This window comes from Chiroxiphia lanceolata, chromosome 7 (genome assembly GCF_009829145.1).
Source record: "Chiroxiphia lanceolata isolate bChiLan1 chromosome 7, bChiLan1.pri, whole genome shotgun sequence".
NCBI lineage: Eukaryota > Metazoa > Chordata > Aves > Passeriformes > Pipridae > Chiroxiphia > Chiroxiphia lanceolata.
The window spans coordinates 37,708,081-37,734,764 of record NC_045643.1 but is presented as its reverse complement, the minus strand read 5'-3'; the positions used below and the strand labels follow the sequence as shown (position 1 = coordinate 37,734,764).

General features: G+C 47.1%; 1 protein-coding gene across 2 annotated transcripts in view; it reads right to left on the bottom strand.

The window, feature by feature from the left end:
- Positions 1-26,684, bottom strand: part of MBD5 (methyl-CpG binding domain protein 5) — a 110,227-nt gene that overhangs the window by 8,818 nt on the left and 74,725 nt on the right. For both annotated transcript variants that reach the window (XM_032693047.1, XM_032693046.1), the window contains exons 6-12: positions 25,008-25,699; positions 21,721-21,823; positions 21,179-21,359; positions 16,929-19,079; positions 6,513-7,505; positions 4,972-5,204; positions 2,006-3,211 (exon numbers count right to left, since the gene is read on the bottom strand). In XM_032693047.1, the coding sequence (XP_032548938.1) occupies positions 2,006-3,211; positions 4,972-5,204; positions 6,513-7,505; positions 16,929-19,079; positions 21,179-21,359; positions 21,721-21,823; positions 25,008-25,120 (4,980 nt within the window). In that variant the 5' untranslated portion in view covers positions 25,121-25,699. The remainder of the gene's footprint in view (positions 1-2,005; positions 3,212-4,971; positions 5,205-6,512; positions 7,506-16,928; positions 19,080-21,178; positions 21,360-21,720; positions 21,824-25,007; positions 25,700-26,684) is intronic.

Below are 26,684 nucleotides of genomic sequence, written 5' to 3'. Positions count from 1 at the left end.
AGGAAAGCTCAACAAAGCCTTGGACCTTCCCCTTGTTGCCCTCAAACCCTTGGTCCATTTGAGGTGGACAGTAATCAGACTCATTGATTTAATTACACATCCTCTGGTTTAGGATGTGTGGATTCAGACTCGCTCCTCTCCTTCCCAGACATCTCTGCTCCTGCTGCTGCACCTCCCTTGGGCTCCTCTGACATCCAACAGCCAAGAAAACAAGGAAAGGAAGGTGCAAGATTCCTCCTTTCTCCTGCTGGGGAAACCCCAGCCTGGCTGCTCTCCAACACCCCCATGGAAACCAAAATCAAACCATGTCTAAGCCAGAGAACAGGGAGAAGCACAAATCCCAACAGCAAATTAATGTCACAGTGCAGGAGGGGCACGTTTGTTCCACAAACACTTCCAGAGATGTTTCAGGGAAGCTCCACGGAAAAGAGGATTTCCAGAAGTGCTGCAGGTGACTCCCACCATGGATGTGACTGAAGGGCAGAACTCCTGAAGCCCATTGGGTTTTAAAGGCAATTTCTTTTTGGTTTTCCAGGTTATTTCTCTTGGTTTGGTGTGGGGGTTTTTTTCCCTGTATCCCACCTTTCACCCCCAACTACTGCCCTTTGGAATGGCTGTTCACTCTGTGCTTCTTGATGGAGACAATCAGACACACTTTTTAATTTCTTTTTTTAAATTTAAACTGATTAAATTAAAGGTCTTCTGATGCCAGAGGTGATCCATGACTTCCTGATGAGGGACTTGAAGTGGTACCTTGACAGGAGCATTCCCAGGCTTTGCTTCCCTGTTTTTTGGGCTTCAGCACCCAATGAAATGGGTGCCACTGGATTTCTCTCACACAATATTCATGGAATGCACATAAATCCCACAAAAACAAAGGAGGCAGGTTTGCACAAAGCAACAACACATTCTGGTGTCCCCAAACCGGGGAGGAAACACGGAATTGCCAAGGAATGGAAAGCAAAATAAATTCACCTCTTTACAGGAGTTCTAAACCCAAAACTCTTCAGTTATACCCAACACAATTATATCAGTCACAGAGATGTGGATACACAATTTTGGAAGTTAATACATAAATCCATACTGGGAATATGTGAGAGCCATAACTGTGTTCCTGATTCACGTGGGACAGGGATATTGTACCTCTGATTTTTCCAGTTTTGTTTAATCTTTAATAATTTGGGGTCTTCTCCTGTGCCTGCACTTCGTAAAGTGACTGGAAATTTGGGGATGTGACCATCCCAAGGATTGAGCTCTGCAGCCTTGTCCTGGTTTGGGCTGGGACAGAGTTACACCAGGACAAACTCTGGAATATTGTCACCTGCAAAGAGAGACTGAAGTTCTCCTGAATTAGGGTGCAACAACCCCAGTTATTTTATAAGAACTACAAAGATGAAATGTTATACAAGTAGTGGACACCAGACTTGGAAATATTTACCGTAATAAAGTAACCAATAACTCCTTGATAACTGTATTGCCTGTATATTCCCCAACAAGCAACACGATTTGTGGACACAAAAGAAAGGATTTCAGCATGAAAGAGCAAATTTCCTCACTTCTAAAAGATGATCCAAACCTCCTTTCATGCTGAAAATGTGTGTGCATTTCCTCAGTGTCAATCAGCAAGATTCCCCTTATTACACACTCCTCCTGCTGATTCGATCACTTCTCCTTTTTTTGCAGTTTCAACACTTTTAGGTATTTTCACACCAGGTTTTGACACAGCCAGAAATTTGACTGGACACACAATGGCAGTGAAAGCCTTTTTTGGGCAACACCACTTTTCCACGCACAACTGATTCAGTAAAGCCCAAATCTAACCTGTCTGAAGGCAACTGGCACGAGTTTCTTATGGGAAACCACGGGGAAATTCAGTCCTACGAGCTACAGGTAAGGAAAAAAACCCAAACCGTGCTGCTAAAATAAGAGACAAAGACTAAAATGACGACGTTTTGGTGGGCACGTGGAGAGAGAGAGAGAGATGTGCATAGATATATAAATATACCTTCCCCTCCTCAGCGTTCTGTTGACATGAATTGTGAACTTCTTCCTCCCTCACCAGTTTCCCAGGCCATGAAGTGAGTCCTTTGATCTGGCCCCAGACCAAGTCGCCCACGTTGAACGTCCTTGGCCTGTAGTGGAGGAGCTCGTGGGAGGAAGGCGAGTCGGGGTTCCTCAGGTCCTCCTCGCTGCTGATGCTTTTAGCATCCGAGGGGCTGGGCACACACCCATTAATGCTTTTGGCATTAAAATCTCCATTGTAATGGATGTAGTCTTTCACCAAGGAGCTCTCCAAGCTATTGGAGGAGCTCGGGGATTGCTCTTCCAGACCCAGGTCTTGTTTGGAAGCGCTCAGCAGGTCCCCGAAGGCCCTGCCCTGCTGCGGCCTGTTCCCGTTGATGTGTGCACAGCGTTCCACAGTGTTCTCCAGTCTGTCCTTGAAGCTCAGCATAGTTCTTTTGTAATTGTTATACCTGAAATTCTCCTCCAGCGCCTTCTCGCTCTGGCAGTTCCTCTGCGGCAGCAGGGCCTGGTGCTGCTCCCCCGGCAGCAGGGGCAGCGCCGAGGCGTTGTTGGGCCTCTCGTGGCAGGGGCTGCCGTGCAGGTGGGAGTGCTCCAGGAACTCCTCGCACTTCCACCTGTTTATCTCACCCACCGGGCTCTGCTCCCCTTCCCACTGTTTTTTGGGGGTGTTACAGCTGGTCGCCTTGTAATACTCGTAGCCCTCGCCCTCCCCGGGGTTCTTGCCGTGCTCGGCGCCCTTGGGGCCGCGCGCGCCGCGGGCGCCCCTGGCCCTGCCCTCGTGCTCGGGCACGGCCACGCCGCGGCCGTGGATGACGGCGCTGACGGCGCTGGAGAGGTTCAGGGGGTCCCCGATGGAGGCTGTGAAGGCACTCATGGCACTCAGGGCGGGGATGGGGCTCATCTGGGTGGTGCTGCTCACGGCCGTGGTGATCACCACCTGCATCCCCTTGCTGGCCGCGTCCACCACCGCCTTGTAGATGGCGTCCACCGACGGGTCCCCCGGGCCACCCACGGGCAGGGAATCCTTGGGCTGCTGCCCCAGGGGGGGCTCGGCCCGGGGCTGCAGCTCACAGGAGGGTTCTGGGAAGGGAGGGAGCATCGCGTTGGAGCTCTCGGGAACCGGCGCCATTCCCATCTGGGTGATCATCCGCTTGTTCAGGACCGCGGCGTCCTCCTGCATCCTCACCTGGGGAAGGACAGGAGAAGATGGGAGTTGATATTCTGGATTAACGTTTCACGGAATCGCAGAGGTGTTGGGGTTGGGAGGGGCCTCTGGAGATCACCCAGTCCAACCCCCCCGCCAAGGCAGGGCCACCTGGAGCAGGTGACACAGGAACTCGTTCAGGTGGGTTTGGAATGTCCCCAGAGAGGGAGACTCCACAACTATTTCAACAGACAAACTTGGTCTCGTTTTAATTAAACCCCAAGGTGGTGGCCAGGGTGATTGTTCCTCACAGGACACCACCTTATTTTGATTAAATACCAGTTATGAAGTTAAATGCAGAAAAAGGTAGAGAGAAAACAAAAACCCCTAATTTAGAGGAAATCAGACCCACTGGCTCTCAGACTTTGCCTCGTGGATCAAACTGGACACCTTGACGTGATCCAGTCCCCCATGCACTGCTGAGAGTTCAATGTCATCCCTTCCAGAGCCTTTCAGGAATTTCCTCATCTGACTGAGCTCAGCACTTTCCTTTTCTTCTCTCAAGTCCTAAACAACTCTACCAAGGTCAGTAATTTTGTTACAGAATCCCAGGATAGTTTGGCTTGGAAGGACCTTAAAGCCCATCCAGTGCCACCCCTGCCATGGGCAGGGACACCTTCCACCGGCCCAGGTTGCTCCAACCTGGCCTTGGACACTTCCAGGGATCCAGGGGCAGCCACAGCTTCTCTGGGCAACCTGTGCCAGGGCCTCACCACCCTCACAACCAAGGATTTTTTCCCTAATATCCCATCTAAATCCCACAACCTTCTCTTCTCCAGGCTTCTCCATCTGAGATGATCCAGTCCAAGCTCCAGCTACAGGAGGTGGCACAGGATCACATCCAGGTGGGTTTTACGTATCTCCAGAGAAGGAGATTCCACAGCCCCCCAGTTCTGTTCTCAACTATTCTTTCCTCCCTTCCTGGCACCTCCAGACTAAACCAACTGAGCTTTTTGAACTTCCTGTCACATCCACAGGTGGGGACAACAGTGGCAATGAGAGCACTGTAACAAAACACCGCAAAGAACAACAGGAAAATATTCCAAAAGCCCCTTTAACTGCTTACCATGACCATTATTTATAGAACTGGGAGTCTGGTGCCAAAAACCACTGAGCTAAAGCTACCAAAATTCACACAGGAGAGGGAACAGGCAGGTAGAAAACTGAGATTTTGCAGTGGGACATCTACACTGAGAAATGACACATTTCCTTTTCCCTCCTTACATTCACTCTAATCCCTGTTTTCTTCAGGCTGCAGAATCCAACAGCTCTTCCATGCAGTTGCAGTGGGAATACAAGAGGACTGGCACACACAGTCACCTACAATAACTCATTAAGCTTCTAATTATTGTGAAGTGGTTCCAGCACTTATTTCTCACTGCTGCATTATCAGAATGGGCTGAATGGGAATTTATGATCCTTTCTGCACAATGGAAAAGAGTTTTGCTAAAAATTCATAGTATTGTCAGCACATAAATAGTATATTTTTTTCAATACATGCAGCATAACTCTTTCCAAGGAAACCGGACCCAATTCCTGCAGAGAAAGGTATAAAATTTCCATAAAAATGTCACTGATTTGCAAAACCCAGAGTGAAAGAGTAAAATGTAGACAGTGTATATATATAATTTATATGGATCACATTGCCTTAATCAGCAAAGAAACCCAGACCCTGGGGGATGTAATTTTCCCTCCCGAGAGCTGCAGATTTGTTGGAATATTGCTTCCCTCTTGCTTCCTACCTGGAAATTCTGGAACAGACAGGCCATGGGGTTTGGGTTGGTGGCTGGGCCAGGGATTTGGGGCTGGCCCTGAAAGCCCTGCACGTTCTGGTAGCCCTGGAGAAGGTGCTGCTGCTGCTGCTGCTGCTGCTGCTGCTGCTGACTGGGAGGAAACATCTGATTGTTGTTCAGGAGCGACTGGAGATGACTCAGCTGATGGTTGTTCAGAGTAGTGTTGAGGGATGACATGTCACCTGCAACCCAAACACAGGCAAACACGAGTCACAGCCATTCCCAGCCTTCAGCAGGAATTTCCTTGACTCCAGTTTTAACTGACTGCTGAAAATGCCTCTGTAAAACAGCCCTGCTCCCCTCCAGCCTCCCAGAGGTCCTCAAGGGAATGTCTCTCCTGCTCTTTGTTCCTCCTTTCTTGTGTCACATCCACCTGGATCTGCCTGAAGGGCCCTGACAGGACTCTGGGAACAGCCAAGTTTGGCAGAAGGAGCCTCTGTGACAGCCCATGTCTTGGAATCTCCTTCAAACAGCACTGGGGTGGGGAGAGGGAGGAGGAGCAGACACAGAGAAAAGTGAAAATAATTCAAAACCCCAACAAAACTGGTTTTTTAATAATTATGACACGAGCCAGCTGTGAATGAGAAAAGGCTTTTTTGCCCCAGACATGGAACACCAAACAATTATTTTTGTACATTCTAGAGTAAAAATTGTATTAATAGTTTGTATTATATGAAAATCTCAATGTGGAAATTCTAGTCCTAGTAAAATAAATATGAAACAGTAAAGCTTAAAATATATCCATTTTTTACTTGGTTTCTTTTTTTTTTTAATTAAAAGCTCTGGTTTTCCTTAAAATTTCCATTTGCAGAATCACTGGTTAGTTGTATTTTACATGGAAAATGTCAGGTAGGGTTGAGTTCACTGTAGTCATTAGTAGATCAGTATGAGGTATTAAGTTTAATATTTAAGTTAAAATACTTTATCAGCTCTTTGCCACTATCAAATTCCTCACATTTAATTAGATACACAGACCAAACAGAGAAGCACTAACTCTTTTACATATTTTTGGTAAAAATAATCAAAAAATCATCACCCAGGATAAAGAAATCTTGTGTTTAAGGGGTTTTTAATCACTTTTTTGTTGGGATGTAGGTGTTGGTCCTGCACAGCTACTCCCACTAACCCTGTGCTGCCACACTCTGCACCCAGGGAGGCTCCTGAGCTGCTGCTCCTTGAGCAGTGAAACAAGTGCTGACACAATTTTCGGGTGTTTACAGAAGGTCTAGGTGGCAGAATTAATAATTTCCCAAATCAGTATTAAAGATTGAGGAATCCAAGCAGAATTTGCTTTAAATCTCCTGCTAGAACAGTTATTCTTGACAAATAACCTGTCACACACACACACACAAAAAAAAAGGGTGGCAAAGCAGAGTTTTTGCAAAGAGAAACTGAAATCCAAAGCTCCCCCTCCCCTCCCCTCTTCATTTGATTCCTTTCTTTATTTTTCTTAAGCTTCCTTTTATACCTGGGAAGAAAACTGGACTTACCAAGCAGGCCCGTCCCCAGGAGAGGGTTAAGGAGCTGTGGCACCACAGAGTTACTGTTGAGTTTGGCTGGCCCAGGAGCACTCCCAGCACTATTAGATATGTTCAGCAAGGTTTCTGCCATGGACACCACGGCCGTGCCACCGCCCAGCGCCGAGACAGACAGAGCTGCCACCGCCGAGGACGTGGTGGTGGTGGTGGCGGTGGCCTGGGAGGAGGTGGCAATGGAAACCTCCGGGTGGCCGGCGGAGTTCAGGACACCCCCCACCAGCTGGGGGTTCAGGGCCATGAGCGCCGAGGGCCCCGAGCCGGCGGGCAGGAGCAGGGGGTTGGAAGCCGTGTCGGCGCCTGGAAAGCTGGGAATGGGGTTGGACAGGAGGGTCTCCACCCTGGAGCCGTCGGGCAGGGGCTCGGGGGGGGCCGGCGGCTGCGCGACCGAGGGCACGGGGGGGTTCTGCTGCTGCAGCAAATCTGAGATGGTCACATTGAAGGATGGCACGGGGAGCATGGCAGCGGCTTGGGCTTGGTTCTGGAGCAGGGCTGCCAGGAGCTGGAAGTGCACGGGCTGCAGAACCTGCCCGTCCACGTCGCCGGAGAGAAAAGCTAAAGCGGCGTTTACATTCGGGTTGAGAAAACCTAAAGGGTTGAGGTTGACCTCGGACTTGCCTTCTCCCGCTGAAGGCTGCAGGATATTTAATAGGTTCTGGTTTAGGAGCTGCTGCTGATTGACGGGCAAGGAGAGAGGCAGGGAGCTGAGGAGGTTGGGGTGCAGGGCGGGCGGCAGGCCGCCGCTCCCGGCGCTGTTCTGCGGGAAGGGCAGCGGCGCCTCGGGGCCGGAGAAGGGGAAGTCGGTGCCCACGGGCAGCTGGCCCTGCTGGAGGGGGGTCCCGGCTGCCGTGGTGACAATGACACCGTCCTGCAGCACGGAGGTTGTCTTGGTGATGGCGGGTTGGCTGGTGCCGGCGATGGCGATGGACGATGACGGCCCCGAACCGCCTGGAACACAAACAAATCCAGCTGTTAACGGGGTTCTGCCTGTTGGAGACACACCCGAGTCGCACAAGAACCCAAACCAGTCGTGTCTGACACCCACACACGGGAAAAAGGATGTTTGGAGCACCCAGACTTGAGTCCTTTTACAATATGGACGGATCTGCCACCAGCGACTCCAGACGCCCATCGGGAATTACTGAACTGGTGTTTCTCTTAAAGTTCTTCGATGGGGACAGAACAGGATTTCATCCATCAGCACAAACCCCAAAGCAACCAGAACATAACAGAGCCAGTTGTGGACCAGTTATGGTCCCAGCTAATCCCAGTTTGGGATTAACCACTTGGGAGAAGGATCATGGATCACGTTGGGTGCAAGAGTGTGAGAACACAATCTATTTCCATTTCTATTTAATTCACGGGCTTCCGGATTTTAAATTATTATTCAAAGCATTATTTTGGACTCCCGAATTAAAACACATGATGAATCTAATAAGTAAAATAGATTTTGATCCAGCTTTGTTGGCATTCACGGCCCCCAGTGATTTATACGGAAAAAAAATGTGGATTGGGGTGGTAAAATCAAACCCATCACTTGGCATGAAAACTAAGAGCAACTGGGTAAATTTACTATGAAAAAGTTACAAAGAAAGAGTAATAAAGTTTATCTGGGTATCTTTACACCCCTTCAGCAAAGCTGAAGCATAAAATACTGTTATTTTTTCCTTAAGGTAGAGTCTTGAACTGGCCCAAAAAACACCTGGGAGGATTAAAGCAAAGGGAATTGCCTTGAAATATGTCCTTCTGCTTTGTTTACTGCAGTTCACTGGAGAACACTGGAGTATTAGATTTATATCTAAAACTGTGTCATTATAAATGGATTTAACGATGGTTTCACGCAGTGAAATAACTTTCCATCCTCAACTGCCCTGCAAATACCAGAGATCAGAAGGTCCCGAATAATCAATTATAATTTTTCTCCACAAATACCATTTGAAAAGGGATATTCAACCACACACTCAGCTGGTAAGAGCTGAACCAACTCTTTACATCATTTGCAACTTAAGCCGCCGCTTTTCAAGCACTGTGACATTCTGACAACTCAAAAAAAGGGTCCAAAATTAACACAGAGCACGGGGCACTGCACTGAACTCAGTTTGGAACAAGGAAGGAAAACCCCAAAATACACATCCCACTGGGTTTCCACTCATGGCTTCACGTTCAACACCTCAGATTGGGCAGGAAGAGCAAATAAAAAGCTGCTCATTGGACAAACTGCCCAGAAATTATTTAAGTCAGTGACAAATCTAATGGTGCAGATCCATGAAAACCAACTACAAGTGGAGGTTGTCACCCCCCAACGCACCCATCCTGCTGTCACCTGCTTCTGGAGCCTTTGGCACCGTCTCCAAAATAAATAAAACAGGAAAAAAAGCCTCTCTCAAGCCCATGTGCACACAGGAAGATGTACAGCAGTATGCCAGGCTTGTGATGGGTCACTGTGGAATCACTGAGAAAAGACTTTAATTCTGTTTATTCATCTGTTTATTCATTTTTAAAAAGCAGGAGAAGTCCCAAAGACCGACCTACGGATTTAAGAGACACCATTCCCAAAGTCATCCATCCCTGCGTGGTTTTAATGGAAGAATCAGCTGTACCTCCCAAGGGATGGGAGATGGATGTTTGTAATTAATTTATGATGCTGTTTTCCACTCAGGTGAAGGAGCACATGGAAAAGTGTTTGCTGGGAAGCAGATCTCAAGAGTTGGAAAACTGCTGCTGTTTTTTTGGCAAACAGGGCTCTGCTTTCTGACCCATCACCCACCACTCCTGGAGACTCCACCAGAGCATCTTCAACACCTGCCCTTTCTCCAGATTAATTAAACAACTAATTAATTGCTACTGAGGAAAAAAAAAAAATCCTGATGGATCCTGAGTAGGAGGAAGAAAATGTGTCCTTATTTCAATCCAGGCTGGAGAAGTTTGGGAGTGGAAGAGGTGATGAGCAGCCAGACTTCAGCAGGAAATAAAACACAGACAAACATCCCCCCGGAGGGATATTTGATAGGAAGGCACAGCAGGAATTGGGGGAGAAAAGTCCCAAATCGGGTAGCAGCAAAGACAATATTTACAGCTACATTCTGGGACAGCTTCATGACTGAACTGCCAAAATATGAGTTCTGGATCTCTTCCCAAGTACCACCTCCGACAAGTCAATGTTCCAGATGAAGATGTGCAGGCACAGCCATTCCCACTGGAATACAGAAGCTGCCAGAGCTTCTCCATGCCTGGCCCCAGGCCAGGAGATAAAATCTGAGTTGCATTTTCCCCCTTGTAAAAGAAGTACAGTGCCCATTATGTGAGAGACAGTCCTTCCCTCTGGGATCCCAATGGAACTGTCCTTCCCCAGCTCCACAGGAACTCTCTGAGATCCTGGCTTTTGGAGGTGCAAGGAGAAGCAAAGGATGCCCAGGATCAGCAGGTGGATGATGGACTCGATGATCCTAAAGGTCTTTTCCAACCCTAACAATTCCCTGACTCTGAGATATGTAGAGTTCCCTGAAAGAGCAGCAAAACGTGGGAATGACTCTGGATGTGCTTTGGGTCTGAACTTTATTCAAAGGGATTTCCAGACCCACATGTTGTTTTTAATGGAACTCCCTAAGGAGAACAGGATCGCAGCTGTGACCACCTGCCTTTCCCTGGAGCCTGGAGAAGGACAACAGTTGGAAGAGTTTTGACAGGGCAGCAACTCACACAAAACCCCAACACCCCCAAAATCCCACCCTGAAGCGGTTCATTGTCACCATATCCAGGCTACAAGAGGACAATTAGCAGGGTTTGGATGAGAAACACAGACAGGAGTTGAACACCAAAAGGAAATCACCACTGGGATTCCAAGTCCCACAAAACCATGGCACTGTGAGCCCTGGAAACAATGGTCTGAAGGGTAAAGGTGGAATGGAAACAAGGTGGAGGAGTGGGACCAAAAGCCATAAAAGCCCAGGACAGAGCCTGGCTCGCAGCTCCTGCAGACACAGAGCTCTGCCAAAGGTGCTCCTGCCAGCTGTGCTGGGAAAAATAACAAAAGGAGAAACATCCAGAATGCAGGAAAAGCAGCTCTGTTGTTCCCTAAGAGGGCCAAAGAAAATAAATGGAAACTGAATAAGATCTATATTTTTAACATCATTACTTATTGTATTTGAGAGCCTTTTTTGTTGTGTTCTCTTTTGACAGCAGGTTCATTTTCCTGTGTGCATTTTATCTGTGTTCATTTCTCAAAGTATTCCTTGACAGGTTTTCTTCAGCAGAGACAATGAAATAAGGGGTCCAGAAGATGTGTTCCAGAAGATTCACCATCCTTGTTCACTTAAAATAAAGGAATCAGAGTGGAAGGTATTTATCATTAACTTCTCAGCACTGTCCTTCCATGAAAAGGCAGGAATACACATGTGCTGTTGGAATGGTGGGATACAATCCACAGTCTGCCTTGGTTTGGGTCCTACAGGAGTCATGGAAGGTGTCCCTGCCCACAGCAGGAATGGAACCAGGTGGTCTTTAAGATCCTTCCCAACCCAAACCATTCCATGATTTCCTGATTATAACTACATATATATATTTTCCTAAAAGACTGCAGTTAAAGCATGCCAATGAGAAAACAATAATGTAAATAATATTATACAATTAATTTCTCTGTGAGAAACTCCCCATTATGTATTTTAGTATTTCAGTAGCCAAGAACACATTGCTGGAATTTGTGGAATAAAAATAATCCCTAAAATAGGTGTGTGAAGGACTTGGAAAAGCAAAAGTGCAGCACTTGCTCATTAGCCACTAACACCTGAAACATTTTTAAGGTTGAGGACAAAGAAATGTTATGGATTCCACTTTCTCAATTCTTACTTTCTATAGAATCAGAGAATCCCAGGATGGTTTGGGTGGGAAGAGACTTCAAATCCCATCCAGTGCCACCCCCTGCCATGGGCAGGGACACCTTCCACCGGTCCAGGTTGCTCCAACCTGGTCTTGGACACTTCCAGGGATCCAGGGGCAGCCACAGCTTCTCTGCCCAACCTGGGCCAGGGCCTCCCCACCCTCCCAGCCAGGAATTCCTTCCCAATATCCCATCTAACCACTCCCTGTGTCCTGTCCCTCCATCCCTTGTAAACGGTCTCTCTCCATATCCAATAAAACCACAGTTCCCTTTGCTTTACACTGGGCATTTTCTTTGCTGTTTGTTAAATTCAGAACATTCCAAGTTTGGGAAACCCTTGTCAGAGCTCACATTTAACTCCTGGGTCCTGGAACTTGCTCCAGCCTCCACCACTCCCACCCTCTCCTGAGGTTAAACCCCACAGCTCACACAGAAGAGATCTGCACAATCCTTCCCAAAGGATCCATGGGAGTGGGGAGAGTTTCCCTGCAGGCCTGACCCCGGGATCAGGGAGGTGTGAAAGCACAAAAGGATCACTCAGACGTTGCAATTATTCCCACAGCTCCCGTGGTTTGTGACTCCTCCACCCACCAGGGTCACCCGTCCCTGTTCCAGGAGCTGCTGCAGCACCACATGGAACAGGAATTAATAACAACTTCAGAGACACAAACACAGAGTTTGCAGCAGTGTGATATTGTTAAATCAGTGATTTTCAGAGCCTTCCCTTTCCCAGTGTCATCACTGATGGAAAACACACCTCACAGGTACTCAAAATCCCAGACATATTCCTGCTTTAGCTATTCCACCCCTTCCCTTCACGCTGGGAACCAGGAGCTATGCACTTCAACCACTATATTCTCCCTTTTCTGTTTGCAGTGGAAAACATTTCAGATGTTTGTCTGGCATCCCCTTGATTACAGGGGCTAATTCCAATTCCAATTCCAATTCCAATTCCCAAGGAGCCATAATTCAGCATTTAAGCACCAAGTGCTGTCAGTCCTCATCCTTATCGAGATCCTGCACGGGAGAATTGCAAAAAATGGACTAATAAATAAAACATCCTCCAGCAGGAGCAGTTAAAAACCTGAAATTCCCTCCTGTGCAACTCCCCATCCTCGTGGAATGTGCTCTGCTGGGAAATATTTACCTCCCTGTCCGTGATATCCATGTTGCTGTGCCTACAATCATCACAGGGTTTTTACACCTACAACAAAACAACTGGAATGTTGGCCCCAAAATTCTGGGGGGGAGGGCAAAAAAAGCCCCAAACTGTTTTTAGGACAACAGAAATCCTGAAAATTGGGCTTTTTTTAATATTTAACATCTGACTGATTGTCACCCTTGGCTCTTCTCTTTCCCCATCTCCTCTGAATTCTGAATTTTACCCTCAATGCTGTTTTTTAACATGATTTCAGGAAAACTGTTGTGCTGTGCTCAGCTGTGGCTGCAAAGCATTGGGAAGCTAAAAATTCCATAAAAAGCATTATTTCCTCCAATAATCCCCACTCCTCCCCCTGGAAAGGGTTGGATTTGCCCATTGGTTCTGCTTAAGGATATTCTGGGATGGTGAGAGCTAAATATGTACAGGAAATCCCAGTTAATTAATTCAGTTTTTCTCCACAATAAGGCTCATCTTTCTGTGCTATTTTATTACTGTTTTTCACAAATCCTTTAACTTTTATCACTGTAAATTCCTAAAAAACTGTATGGCAGTTAAAGCACCAACCAGGGAAGGGTCTGGTTGAATCAAAGGCCTTGAGTTATCGGGAAATTCAAATTTTGAGAGATAAAACAACGCAAGAAAACCACAAAGTGCATCTAAAAAAGCAGAGAACATTTTCCCTGTTCTTTAAAGTTCTCATCTGAATGAGATAAATGATCACTTTTCTCTCCCCAAAAATAATAACAGAGGAAAATAAGGTGCAGATTCAAACACCAGCGATCCCTTGTCATGGTTTCCAAGCAGGGAAAAGTCCCTCTGGAAGTTTCTGTAACCCCAAAATCAACAGGACATTTCAACTGGCTTTGTAATTAGGAGAGGAGCTGCTTGGCATCCTGTCCAGGGGTTAGTCCAGTTTAATAAGGAATTCTTCTCAGGCACAATGAGTCCCCCAGAGGTGCCAGCTGCTCTTCTGAACTCGGGAGTCAGGAAGTTCCACTGATTTTGTAATTCCAGGAGATCTAAAGGAATTTTGGGAAGCAAATCCGTAGACTCATGTGTTCAAATACACCACTTAATGTGATATATTTGAAAATATTCCACCTTTGATGCACAGAAAAGACCGTTTTCAGGGAATTAAGGGCCTAAATTAAGTTGATTTTCCACTTAATCCACCAGTACATTTAACCTTTAATTCAGTTTATGGATGTGACAGCACCATCATCCCTTTCCATCCAAAGTGTTTCCAGGGGATTTTGGGATACAATCCTGCCAGGAGCATCCCCAGTTCCACTGAGAATTCCCATTTTTATGTTGCCAGAAATTCACTTGGTTTCTCTTTTTCTTTTTCAATGTGTTTTATGGAGTTTGTTTTGGTTTGTTCTGTTTTTTAACCCAACTGAGCTGACCCTCTGCATTGAGTGGATTAAATCCAAGCCTCCTAAACCACTTCTGGTTTTCCAAGGCCTTGTTCCATTCCCAATTATCCTGGCTGTATTGAAATAAACCCCTCTGGAGAGGGACAGAAGCTCCTCCCTGTTTAATTCTATTTTACTATTTCTATTCTGCACATTTCACCAGTTCCAGGGAAAAGGATAAAGCCTTTATTTGCCAAATCTGCCCCAATAAACTTCTCATGTTTCTGATCTTCAAGACAACTTATCATCTTTATTATTATTTGCTGTGGTTATTGTGGTTCCCTTAACTTCCCTATCAGCAAGAAAAACCTAAATAAACCAACCTACAATAAAATCCATCACCCAGTGATACAGCCCCATCCTAATAAAGAGAAAATCCCATCACACTCCCACTGAAAATTACCTGGGAACTGCAGATATCATCTCTGGAAGGAGAAAACAAGAGCCAGAATAACAAAGCTTGGTCCATGTGGTTAAAACAGAATTAAAAGCTCGGCTAATTGTGGGGATTCACAGTATTTTTTCTCCCAGGAACTATTTTGGAGCAGGAGCTGTTCTGAGTGTTGGCACAGGCACAGACTTAGCAATTAAAAGACTTCAAAACAAAGGGGAAGAAAAAAAAAAAGCCACAAGCTGAAATATGAACAGGAGTTTCCTGAAAACATCTTACTCAGCTCTGGAAAACTGAATTTAATGGGCTTTCACCAGCTCCAGCACCAAAACTAACACCCCAGGACAGGATAATTCCCAACATTCCTCTTCCCAGCTTTGTCCCAGAGCTGAGTGCTGACCGGAGACTCACTTTTATTTTTAACACAAGTTGTTATTAACACAAAATACTCAACATTTCCCACGTTGTTGATGGACAGAACATGAAAACACAACAGAATGTCCCCATCTGGAATCCCACAGCCTGTGGATGAGACGTAAATCCCACAGCTGAGCCCTGTGGGGGCTCAGGCAGGAGGCTGGAGGAAGGTTTATGTGTAATTTTAGGGACTAACACAAGGATAACACAACGTGAGGCTCCATCTCAGAGAAGAAAAGGGGTCTCTTCATCAGGAATATCCAATAAAATAATGAAATGCAGGTTGTGTGTGTTTTTTAGGCACGGAAACTAAAGGAACAACCTCTTGGGCAGCGAGGGATGAAACATATTCCCAACTTTCTGCCTACATGGAACTGCTACTTATCATTTAGATAATGCCACTGAAAGCTTTATAGATATATTGCTGTAATTCCAGCAGCCATTCCCAGGGGATTGGGAATTCCACAGCAGAGCAGAAGCTCCCAGGTGGGGTTTTAACCTATTGCTGCTCTTACATGGATGAGAACCAAAGGGGGTGTTGGTGTTGAAACATTTTCTTGTGGGGATTGACTCGGATTTGTTCGGCTGCATTTGCCTTATCCAGCTTTCCTGAGGATCCCAGGGAATACAAGCACAGGGAAGCAAACTCCTGGTGCAAAGCCAGACCTTTGCTCCGTGCAGAAGGCAGGACAAAGTCTCCAGAGGGAAAATGCCTCGGGAAATCTCCTCTGTGTCACCATGACAAGGCAAAAGAGCCAGACAAGGACTGAGAGCTGCATGATTGCAACACCTCCCACCCCCCCAGCCCAGGGAAAACCAGGCCTTTTTATCCCAGGAATGGAGAGGAACCCTTCAGAATTCATCAGAAACCGTGAGCAGCATAACATTAGACAATTATTTTTCCGTGATTCAGCTTTTATAGGATTCCACTCTGCATTTTAAAGGAGGAAGCTCAGGAAATTCAGGTCAGGTTCTTGGGTTATTGAGAGACCAGTTGCACCTTAAGGTCACTTTGGTGTGAGCTGGGTTTTCACTCACACAGGTGCCACCTTTCCACGCTTTGCTCAAACAGAAACAGGTCAATGAAAGTCACATTTTTGAGCTGTTCCCCTTCTATGTTTGAACAGCCCAGAGACAGGAACAGCAGCAAACCCGTTTCCTCTCCGGGTCTTCACCGGTGAACAAACCAGGAAATCCCTCTCTCCACTCCTCCAACTGAATATCCAGTTTATCCAACCATTGCATTATCACCTTAGTAAAATTATCATGATTAAGGCAAACCCAGACTCGGCATTTCCTTGTGCTGGCCCTGGAAAGGGTTGTTTTGTAAATTTTGGGACTCTTTGTATCTCTGACAACACCAACTCTTTAATGGCAGCAGTGAGGAACACGTGTATCACCCAGACACTCCAACGTGGGGTGGACTAGCAGGGCATGCTGGAAAAAACCCACCAGTTTATTTGGGGAAGTGACAAAAGAGGTGTGGGAATGTTCAAAAGTGCATGGATTTTATTCATGCAGTGTGTGTGGAAGTTCAGAGGAGCAGGAGTTGGCACAGGAAGGACGATTTTGTCCAGGACAAGGGAGATATATTCTTGTTTACCACTGGTTTGGATTAGAATCCCAGAAGGGTTTGGGTTGGAAGGGACCTTAGAGCTCAGGGACAGGGGCAGGGACACCTTCCACTATCCCAGGATGCTCCAAGCCCCGTCCAGCCTGGCCTTGGACACTTCCAGGGATGGAGCAGCCACAGCTCATCTGGGCAACCTGTGCCAGGGCCTCCCCACCCTCACCGCCAGGATACTGGGAATTCCTTCCCAATATCCCATCTAACTTTGCCTTCTGGCAATGGGAAGGCATTCCCTGTGTCCTGCCACTACAGTTCCTGAAGCAGATTCCCTCCGTGGCTTCCCAGTAGCCCCTGCAGACACTGGAAAGCCGCTGTGAGCCTTCTCTCTTCTTACCTCAGTACCTGGGTATGAGCACCGACTTCTCACACGGGTAAACTCGAGTTTAAAACACAGACATGTGGAAGGAACCCCTTCAAAACCAGCCATCCCATATTTCCAAGAGCTCAAGCGCAGGGGAATCCCCCCAGGAGGCCACGTACCTGCTTCAGGGCTGCTCTGGTTACAGCTGCTGCCGATGCTGTTGGGGATCACCGGAGCCGAGGGTGGCTGGAGTCGCGCCTGAGGTGGGTTCTGGTGCAAGGAGTTTCCTAAAGCCATTCCCGACTGCGGGAGCATCCCGCAGCTCCCGCCCGCCTGCATCTGGCTGATGAGCCCTGCCAGGTGGTTGGTGCTGCCCGGGCTGGCCCCGTGCCCGAAGGCAGGGTTGGGGCCGTGGCAGTGCAGCCCTTCCCCTCGCAGGGGCAGCCCCGGTGCCAGCGGGGCCTGGAGGCCGCCCGAGCTCAGGGCAGGCTCCGGGAAATGCATCTGGTTCCCGGAGCAGGGCAGGGCAGAGCCGGAGCTCCCACAGCCCGTGGAACTATTGCTGCTCACGTGGGAGCTCTGGCAGCTCATGGACTGCAGGAGCTGCGACATGGAGCTGATGGGGAAGGAGCTTTGACTCTGCTTTCTTATCAAATCGGATCCGGCTTTGGAAACCCCAGAACTGTCCAACTGGGACTGTCTCAGCAGGCTCAGCACCGTGGTGGGGGGCTGCTTCCTTTTCCTCAGAGGATCCTTTTGCTGAGACATCAGTTTGTCTCTCAGTGCTGCTCGGCCGCTCTGCCCTTCCGTGGTGGGGAGGAGCACGTTGGCAGCAGGAGGGAACATGGAATTTAAAGTGCTGTGTCCTTCGGAGTTGCCGCCGCCGGCAACAGGTCCAGAGTTGCTACTGCTGCTGTTGTTGGTACCAGCGAGTTTGTTTTGATTTGCTAGCTGTGCTTTGGCTGCTGCTGACAGTAAACTGCTGGCTGGGAAAGAGGCAGCGTTGTGCTGGTTCAAGATCTGGTTTAAAGGCATTCCCAGCAAACCGGGCTGACTCTTCAAGGAACCGCTTCCAGCCGATGCAGCGGGAAAAACTGCATTGTTGGGAGGATTCAGTACATTGCTCATTCCAGCGATTAACGGGTTGGGGATGTCCTTGTACTGGCCGAGTCCATCGTGCTTGGTGGAAGGGCTGGATGGCATGGACGGCCTCGGCGAGCCTATGGTCGACCTCGGCGACCTGGGAGGGACCTTGATGCCGCCGCAGGCCGACTGCGGCCCGACCGGGGGCAGCAGGAAATTCCCGTGATCCGACGACGTGGAGGAAGAGCGCGACCTTTGGGGAGAGGCCTCGATCCTCCCCATCCCGGGGCCCATCATGTGCACCGGGGAGGTCACGGGCGACGGGGACAGGGAGGTGGAGGCGGAGTGCTGGACCCTCTGGCCGTGGGGCGCGTGGTTGGCGTGGGCGGGTTTGACGGTGGGCAGGGGCAGGTTGCTGGGCAGGGGCACGACGGCGGGGGGCATGCTTACATTCATCACGGGTACCTGAGAGTGGGCGCTCGCGTGGAACGGGGACGGGGGCACGATCACGGGGTTCTGGCTCGCCGGCTTGCTGGGAATGGGGTCCAGGATGCCGAGGGGATCCTTCTCGGATGGCAATGGCTTTTTCTGCAGGGCGCACGACGGCGGCGGAGGGGGGGGCGGGGGCGGGGGAGGGCCCTGCGGGGGGGGCTTGTGGTGGAACATGGCCCGCGGGATCTCCATCCCCGCGGGGAAGCTACACAGGGGCTTTTTCATGACGGGGCTTTTGGTGGGCAGGGTGGGGGACAGAGGTATGTTAGTCCTGCCGGCCATGGCGCAGGATGACTGGATGGGGGAGCCGTGCAGCATCACCGACGGCGGCGACAGCGGCGTCCTGCTCACGTGGATGGGGCTGGAGTTGGGAGCTCCGTGGAAACCGGGATTGTTCCTGGTGAAAACGTCGGGGCTCCCCAGCGGGTCAGTCCTGGGAGAGATGGAGCCGTCGCCGTAGATCTGCGATCCCGAGGAAGCCGGGCTGGGCATCCCGCCGTGGCTGCCCCGGTATGGAGACTTCTGTCCCAGCTCACTGCTCCCCAACCTCTGCCTGGGATACACAGGATGGAGCTCTGGCTGCTGGCTCCCGGCCATCTCTTGCACGTACAGCCTCCCCATGGCATTGGATGCCCCAATCATCAGCTTGAAAGGAGTCTTACATTCCGGCATCACGGAATTTGTAATTCCTTCATGCGGTTTATTCCTCGCGGATCTCGGAGTTGCTGCTCGAGTGGGAACTACTGGAGTTGCACCTGGTGTTAAAAACACACAACAGTCACTGTTTGGAAACGCAGCATCACAGGTTTTTCAGTGCAGAACTACAGCGTGTGAAAACATTCCTAAAAGCAAGGAAGCCTTTGGCTAAACTTTGGCTTCCACAGGAATGAAACCCCAGGCACTGAGGAGCTGCCGGAACGGCGCCTGTCGCCCTGTACAGATCTTAATTTAATATCCCATATAAATATGGACAACTGGAAACCTTTCTCCTGCCCTTCTGTCTTTTCTAACCATCACCTCCAGCGTCCCACTCTCGGATTTCCAGCAGCAGCCCTCTGGCAGGAGCAGGGAGCCGCTGTCGCAGGGAAAAGGAGCCTCTGGCACCATCTATTGAGGACAAGAGGAACAAAGCCCAGCCAGGACTGAGACTCACTTCCCAGGTGCTGTCCCAAACACTGTCCCTGATGAGGGATTCTGGATGCTTTAGGTGGTTGTTTTCAGGATAAAAGCCTTGGGGATATTTGCACATGTTGACACAGGAACCCCTCTACAAGGGAAAAATTCCCACTTTTGAACCCAGACCTCCCTACAAGCACGAGGCCACCTCCCATCTTTATTTAAAAAGATTTTTTTTTTTTATCCCCAATGTTTTACTTTCAGAATATCATCAGAAGCAGCTCCAAAGTCTGGGGGACTTTCTGCCAGTTGTGCTGCTCTGGGAATTTGCAATTCAGCTCGGAGCGCTTGGCACGGAGCCCCCGAATGTGCAAACTCCAATTGGGAGCTGCAAATTCCACGTTCAAAGGAACTCAGAGGTGCCTTGAAATTCTGCTGCTTGCAAGAATCCCATTCCCATCTCTCCTTCAGCCTGGGCAGAGTGACATTCCTGCCTTCATCCTATTTGCACGACCAGCCACACCAGCACAGAAACAAACATTTTACCTGTCCCAAAATACAACCAAAGTGTCATTTAGGGGACAAAACTCAAGGCTGAACTGCAAAATAAAATGAGAGGCCTCACCTTGAATGCTGGAACTAAGCAAATGGTCACATGTAAGGGTGTGAAAATGAAAAGATATTTTGCTTGCAAAGGCCATTTATTGGGAAATCTTCTTCTTTGCTTAGGGCACAAAATTCTGACCAGCAGAGAAGGTAAAAGCACACTAATGTCACTCACGTCTTGAATACTTACCTGGTTTCACCTCCTTCATTCTGCTAGTTTTTTGAAAACAAGAATGTACTACTAAGTACATTTAAGGACTACTCATCAAAAAAATTAAGGAGGAAAATGTGTAGCACCTTGGGAAATTGCACTGTTAGTTAGAAATGAAATGACATTGAAAAAAAATGTAAACAGAGGTTTAAAATCCTAAATTTCAATGTGAAAATCGGTCCTGTGAACAGCGTGGGTTAAACTTCACACTGGTCAGCACCATCCTGCCATCTGATCTTATGGGTCCCATTTCTCAATAATTTACAGCTAAAAGTTGTTTTTTGCCAGGTGAACACCCCCAGAATTATCAGGATTTGTTGTTACACCTTTTCTTTCACTCCAGATCTCAGTGATCCCCCCAGTTTTACAATGTGGTTTTGACCTTCTCCTGTTTTGGTAACACCTGTCAACTCCCAGCCACCAACGAATTACTTCTTTTCTTTTTTTTTTTTTTTATGTTGACATGGATAATTAAAATGCTAATCCAGGTTGGTGCCTAAAAATAATCCTTGAGAAATTACAGTGGAGATCTCCTTTGCTGTATATTCTCCTTTACAACACAATTTCCCATTTAGCCACGTCCTAATCCGTTCATAATCACTTTATTCTGCTCCTCTAATTTCCCATGTGACAGAATATCAGACATACTGCCACAGTTCCAAAAGATGAGAGTTAATGTATTTTCTTTGTTCTAGAACAATCTGATACCTTTTCCAAGAAAATCATGCTCTTAGGCTGGGAATGACCTGATTTAGACTCATTTTCTATCTCCCTACATCTCTGATCACTCCATTTATTCCTTAAATCTGTTTATTTTTGCACTCACAGACACATCAGACTTTCGGGGGTGGTTTTGCATAGTAATTACACATATAAAATTAAGATTATTAAGTGATTCTGCAGGATTTAAGCTCTACTCACTTGTTCCACCCCCAGGACTGGTGAGAACCAGGGAAGGATGAGGTGCTTCCATGCTTTTGTGCAGTGTAGCCACAGCAATGATCTTCCTCTTGTGGATGCATAGTTTGGTGACATCTTCATCTGCTTTGACATCTTCAGCAGTTCTCTGCTTCACAGCAGCTCCAGGATCGAAATTGAACACCTGGGAGTGAAAATTCCAGTGTTTAAGCCATGATTATGGGCAGAAAACTCACCAAACACACCTCAATTTTATACAGAATATACAGGAATTTTCCTCTGTTCCTCAGAGCTCTTTGACTGCTCCTACATTGACAGGAAGTTTGGAAATGATAAATATATTTCTAATAGCTGAGTCAGATCCTTTCCAAGAGGGGAGGAGGCAGAGGGGAGATTAACTTTTGGATTTTAGGGTATAACTTTGGGTGCAATCTACTTATTTGATATACACATATATGATGTGAACAGAGGTCGAGCCATGGCACAGCACATCAGCTGGCATCATAAATATTCCAGTAAAGACCCAAAATGCTGCTTTGCTTTACCTTGGGAAGAACAAGAGGACATTCTAGGCCACACTTGCACGTTCCATCAGTCAGCAAGTAAGTCTTCACCTGCTCCAAGCAGGATAATAAAGACCCACTGGGACTGTAAAGGAACAGAAATGATCAATAAAAGCTATTTGATAGGTCATGACTTGCACCTGCCAGTCTAAAAACTCACAGGGAGAGCTGATATTTACCATTTTTTTCATATTATTTCTTGTTTTTTGTCAAGAACTGCAACGAGACTTATTAAAAAAACACCAAAAAAACCCCCTCTCAAACATATTTTAAAGGAAATAAAACTGTTGCATCCAGGTCTCTTAAGCTGCACAAAGTTTGGTTTCATCCAGCTAAGAGTTGGACCCTCTCAGTGGGAGTGAGGAACAGCCCACCCAGGAGCCAGGAGCTGTAAATAGCCCCATTTTTAATGAAAACAACCCAAGTGGAACAGCTTGGATCAGGAAAACGAATTCCAAACAAACTGTGACAAACTTTGGCGCTTAAAACCCAAGGTGGAAACGTCTCCTCTCGCACAAGAACCAAGTGACATCTAAAGCAACATCTGCAAGTGACATTTCCAGCTCTGCTGACACTTTAAATCAGGGATTTATTTGCCAGACTTGCCCTGGAATAGTTATTTTTGGGAGAAGTGCTCAGGCTGAATCTGTGTAACAGTGACAGTTTTGAGGGTGAGGAAGATAAAAGAGCAAACTAAAAATAGGGCTGAAGTGACAGGTCAGGAAGTCAAACCTTCCCTGTCTGCAATCCTCAGGGAGGAGGGGGAAAACTGCTCTTGATTTCAATTTATTTTAATTTCAGCTCTAGACTGGTTGAACCACGATCCCTTTGGATTTTGCCAACCTGTCCTGAACTATGCTCACTCCACAGCTATTCCCATGGAATAGCTTCCCATGGGATTTGCTCTGGACCATCCCATCTGCACCAAAGATCTCCACAGACACTTTCTGTGATGCTTAAAAATTCATGTTAAATATGCTCTGGGGTCAGGACTGGGTAAACAAAAAAAAAAAAGGCTTCTTTTTCTGGAATATTTCTGGAATAAATCAATCTTAAATAACCCTTTTGTGCAGTTTGACTGGACACACGTGACCAGTTCAGGATCAAGGAGATCCTGGAGCCTGGAAAAAAACCCACACTGTGCTCATGGATCAGAGGGTGTGAAGGAAGGTCAGTCCAGTGAATCTGTGGGATTTGGGATCCACCATCTCTCCTGCACGTACAGCCAGGGTTATTTGTCCACAAGAAACCACCAAATTTTAAAAAGGCCCATTTTTTTCCCTGTTCCTGGGCAGAGCCATGACTGCAAAGTCTCTTTTGTGTGCACAGATCTCCTCACGCTTCCTTTGTAAGAATCCATGGAATCACAGGATGGTTTGGGTTGGAAGGGACCTTAAGATCATCTCATTCCACCCCCTGCCATGGGCAGGGACACCTTCCACTAACCCAGGTTGCTCCAAGCCCCATCCAACCTGGCCTTGGACACTTCCAGGGATGGTTTAGGCCCTACTTTAAGGCAGCAGCACAGTTTTACCAAGCAAAGCCCTGAGAATCAACTCAGTGCTTTTACCAGGTAATAAAAACTAGTTAATTAATGGATTTAATCTTGATTTAATCCAAAGCAACTGCTGCCAGCTGCCAGCAAAGCCTGTGTGCTTTACAGGGGAGCACAAACACAAGGTCTTTATTCAGCTGGGATCATCTACCCTGGTTAAATCATGTCAGATCTTAATATATCCACTAATTTTCCCTAGGATAGCTGTGGAGTCAATATTGTTTGACCTTTCCTTGTCTCCATAAATGCTGTGCACACTTCAGGGCAGAGCAGGATTCAATCCTTGGAGATCCAGCTGCCCTGGCTGAGCCCTGTGGATGCTCCATGTCAAGCAGGAGATGGGACTATTTGACTTCTACCCTTTAACCACTGAATTAAAGAATAAAAAAATACGTGGCAAGAGGGTAGAAATAACACAATCACTCCCAAGGCTGCAGGAAATGTATGAAACCTCTCAGAGCTGCAGAAAACCAAGTTCAAAAGCAGGTGGGATCATGTAAAAATACCAAAGCATTCGATGTCCTGGTGCCTGGATATAAAGATTATTGGGAAAAAAAAAACAACCTCAACCAACCCAGAACTTTTCCTTTCTCATTGATTTTTAACTCAGGCAGAGGCCCAGTAAATTAGAGTTGTAATGAGAAGTGCAAGGGAAGGCGATTTCTCTCTTGCTATGGGTATCGCTGACACGGATTTGGTTGGATTCTGCTAATTGGGAACATCAACAAGAAATCCCGGACTGCATCTGATCTTTTATGGTAGTTTAGTGTAAAACTGGAGCAGGCTTTGACTCATTAAAGGGTTTTGTCCTGGTAATACATAAAATGTTGTGAGGGACCGGTTATTTTAATGACAGAAGAGTGGAATGAGATTAAGCAAATAACAGGCTGGACCTGTGTGATGCAAACTTGCTCTCCCCACGTTTTGTTAAAGCTGATTTGATCTTTTTTTTCCAATAACATTTAATTTACAGTCTGTTTGTCTGAACACATTGATTTAATACCAATTTCAACGCATTTCTTCGTGACCGTTCCGGGGCAAAGCCAAAAAAAAAAAAAAAATCCAAATAAGCTACGAAAATAAACAAATAAAGTACCTAAAACTTTGGATTTAGGCTTATGTTCCTGTTTCTTTTCCTACAGGAGAGATGTGAGGAATCCATAGGAGAGTAAATCTTGCTGGAGAACAGCAGTGATAGTGAACAGAGAACTTTCATGGGCATAACAAAAGTGATGGTTTTTGGAGTTACTGAGTAGCCACAGAAGTTCTACAGGTATTAAGTAGTTACGTAACTTAAATTCCCTTTCAAAAGCATCACAGAATCCTGGAATAATCCGGGATGGAAGGGACCTAAAGATCATCTCATTCCATCCCCTGCCATGGGCAGGGACACCTCCCACCAGCCCAGGTTGCTCCAACCTGGCCTTGGACACTTCCAGGGATGCAGGGGCAGCCACAGCGTTTCTGCCCAACCTGTGCCGGGGCCTCCCCATTCTCCCAGCCAAGAATTCCCTCCCAGTATCCCAATATCCCATCTCACCCTGCCCTCCTTCAGCTTCAAAAATCCACTCGGAAAACAACAAGTTTCCCGTGACGTTTTTGAGCGCGAGGAAGGAGCCGAGTCCCTCATTTACTGGCCTAACTGGCAGAGTGAATTAATTTATTGACAGAACTCCCAGAGCAAGGAAAGCAGGAGCTCCTGGGGTGACCTTACCTGATGTAGAGAACTCCACTTTGGTCCACCCGCCGCTGCCACCCCACGGGAACTTGCACTGCTGGTGGCCCTCCGTCCGTGTCCCCTCCGTCACACTCCTTCCCACCATTCATTTTCCCGTTTCTGCTCGTGAGTCTCCGGAGATATCAACAGGAGGGGGATCTCCTTCTCCTACATGTCATCCTGGCCTCCCAGAGCAGGCCCTGCAGCACGGCTGATCCCGAATCGGACAAAGTGCATCGGGAGGCTCCGAGCTCAGTTTGAAACCAAGTCCTTCCGAGTGGCCATTTTGGTTCAACGAGTCACTTTCCCACCACAGTCCACATTAAATATGCAAGGTTTAAACTCCTTATCTATTCATAAGGACGAACTCTAGAGAGGAAAAAAATTAGTGCTTCCGACTTGGGCAAATCATAATTCGCCAATCCTTTCGTTACCTGCCAGAAAGGAGGAGGGGAAAAGGAGAATTCCTAGTTCCCCAGCATGGCTCCCAGCTCGAGGACTGGCTTAAGAGAACTTGTACTTGGTGAAAGCTCGTCTCATTTTTTTTATAAATATGAGTCAGCTCCAGTACCTCCAGGTATTACACCCTTTGTATGCCACATTCTTTCTGTTTGCTTTTTATCTTCTGCTCGCTGTCCAAGTTGTCTTCTTGGGTTTCTTTCATGACTCCTTGGCTCCAACAAAACAGCCTGAAAAACAAGGATGCAGGACAGACGTGAGGCGTTTTCCCCAAATCTTTCTGCCCAGCTGCAGCCATTTAAAGAGCTTAAAACCAAGATTTTCAATGTCTGATTGAAACCAAGATTTTCAATGTCAGATTGAAACCAAGATTTTCAAAACCATTAAAACAAGGCTTAGAGTAAATATAAACCTGCCAGCAAATTCTACTTATACGTGGATGCAACTACATCTTAAAAGCAACAAGAGTGAAGCTGCTATTGCACAGTTAATGTACAGTTTGGGTGAATTAAGGGATGCATCTTTTCACTGAATATTTTCACGTATTCTTCTGTTCAGAACCATCAGCAGATGACTAAATTAATGCCCTTTAAAAATTGTTTATAAACCTGAATGAATTTAATGTGGAGGAAGCTGCTTCCGGGCTCCGTAATATCCATAAAAATGGAAAACCGCTGCATTCGGATTAAATTTAAATAATCATCTTTCCAAAAATTGTGTTGTAAAAAGAGGAAAATGCAGCATCGAGGCACTGATCTCTGAATACCTGGGAAACAATCTGAATATTCAGGAATTATTCCTGAATATCTTCAGGAATAATTCCTGCCCCTCCCCATGATTTAACTCTTCATGACAGAAGTTCACAATGATGTTATTCCCCCAAAATTATGTTATTTCCCCAAAACAGCTTTCCAAGTTGACCAGGTGAGAGTGAGCTCTCGAGTTTGGGTGGTTTGTTAAGGTGAGACAAATATGGGAATGTGGGATTGAAACAGTAAATCCATCAGAATAAACAGCAATCCTAAAATTCAAACACAAAAGGCACCGATGACGGTTGGAGTAACAACATTAACAGGTTTTATTTGGGATCACTTGTCAATTCTGCCTCATTCCTGACACCTCTGTTATGCCAACATGTTAAAACACAGTAAACCTTACAGACCTGACTGATTTTAATAAGAAAAGGGGTTTTTTTTGAGCTAGAAATGGAACATG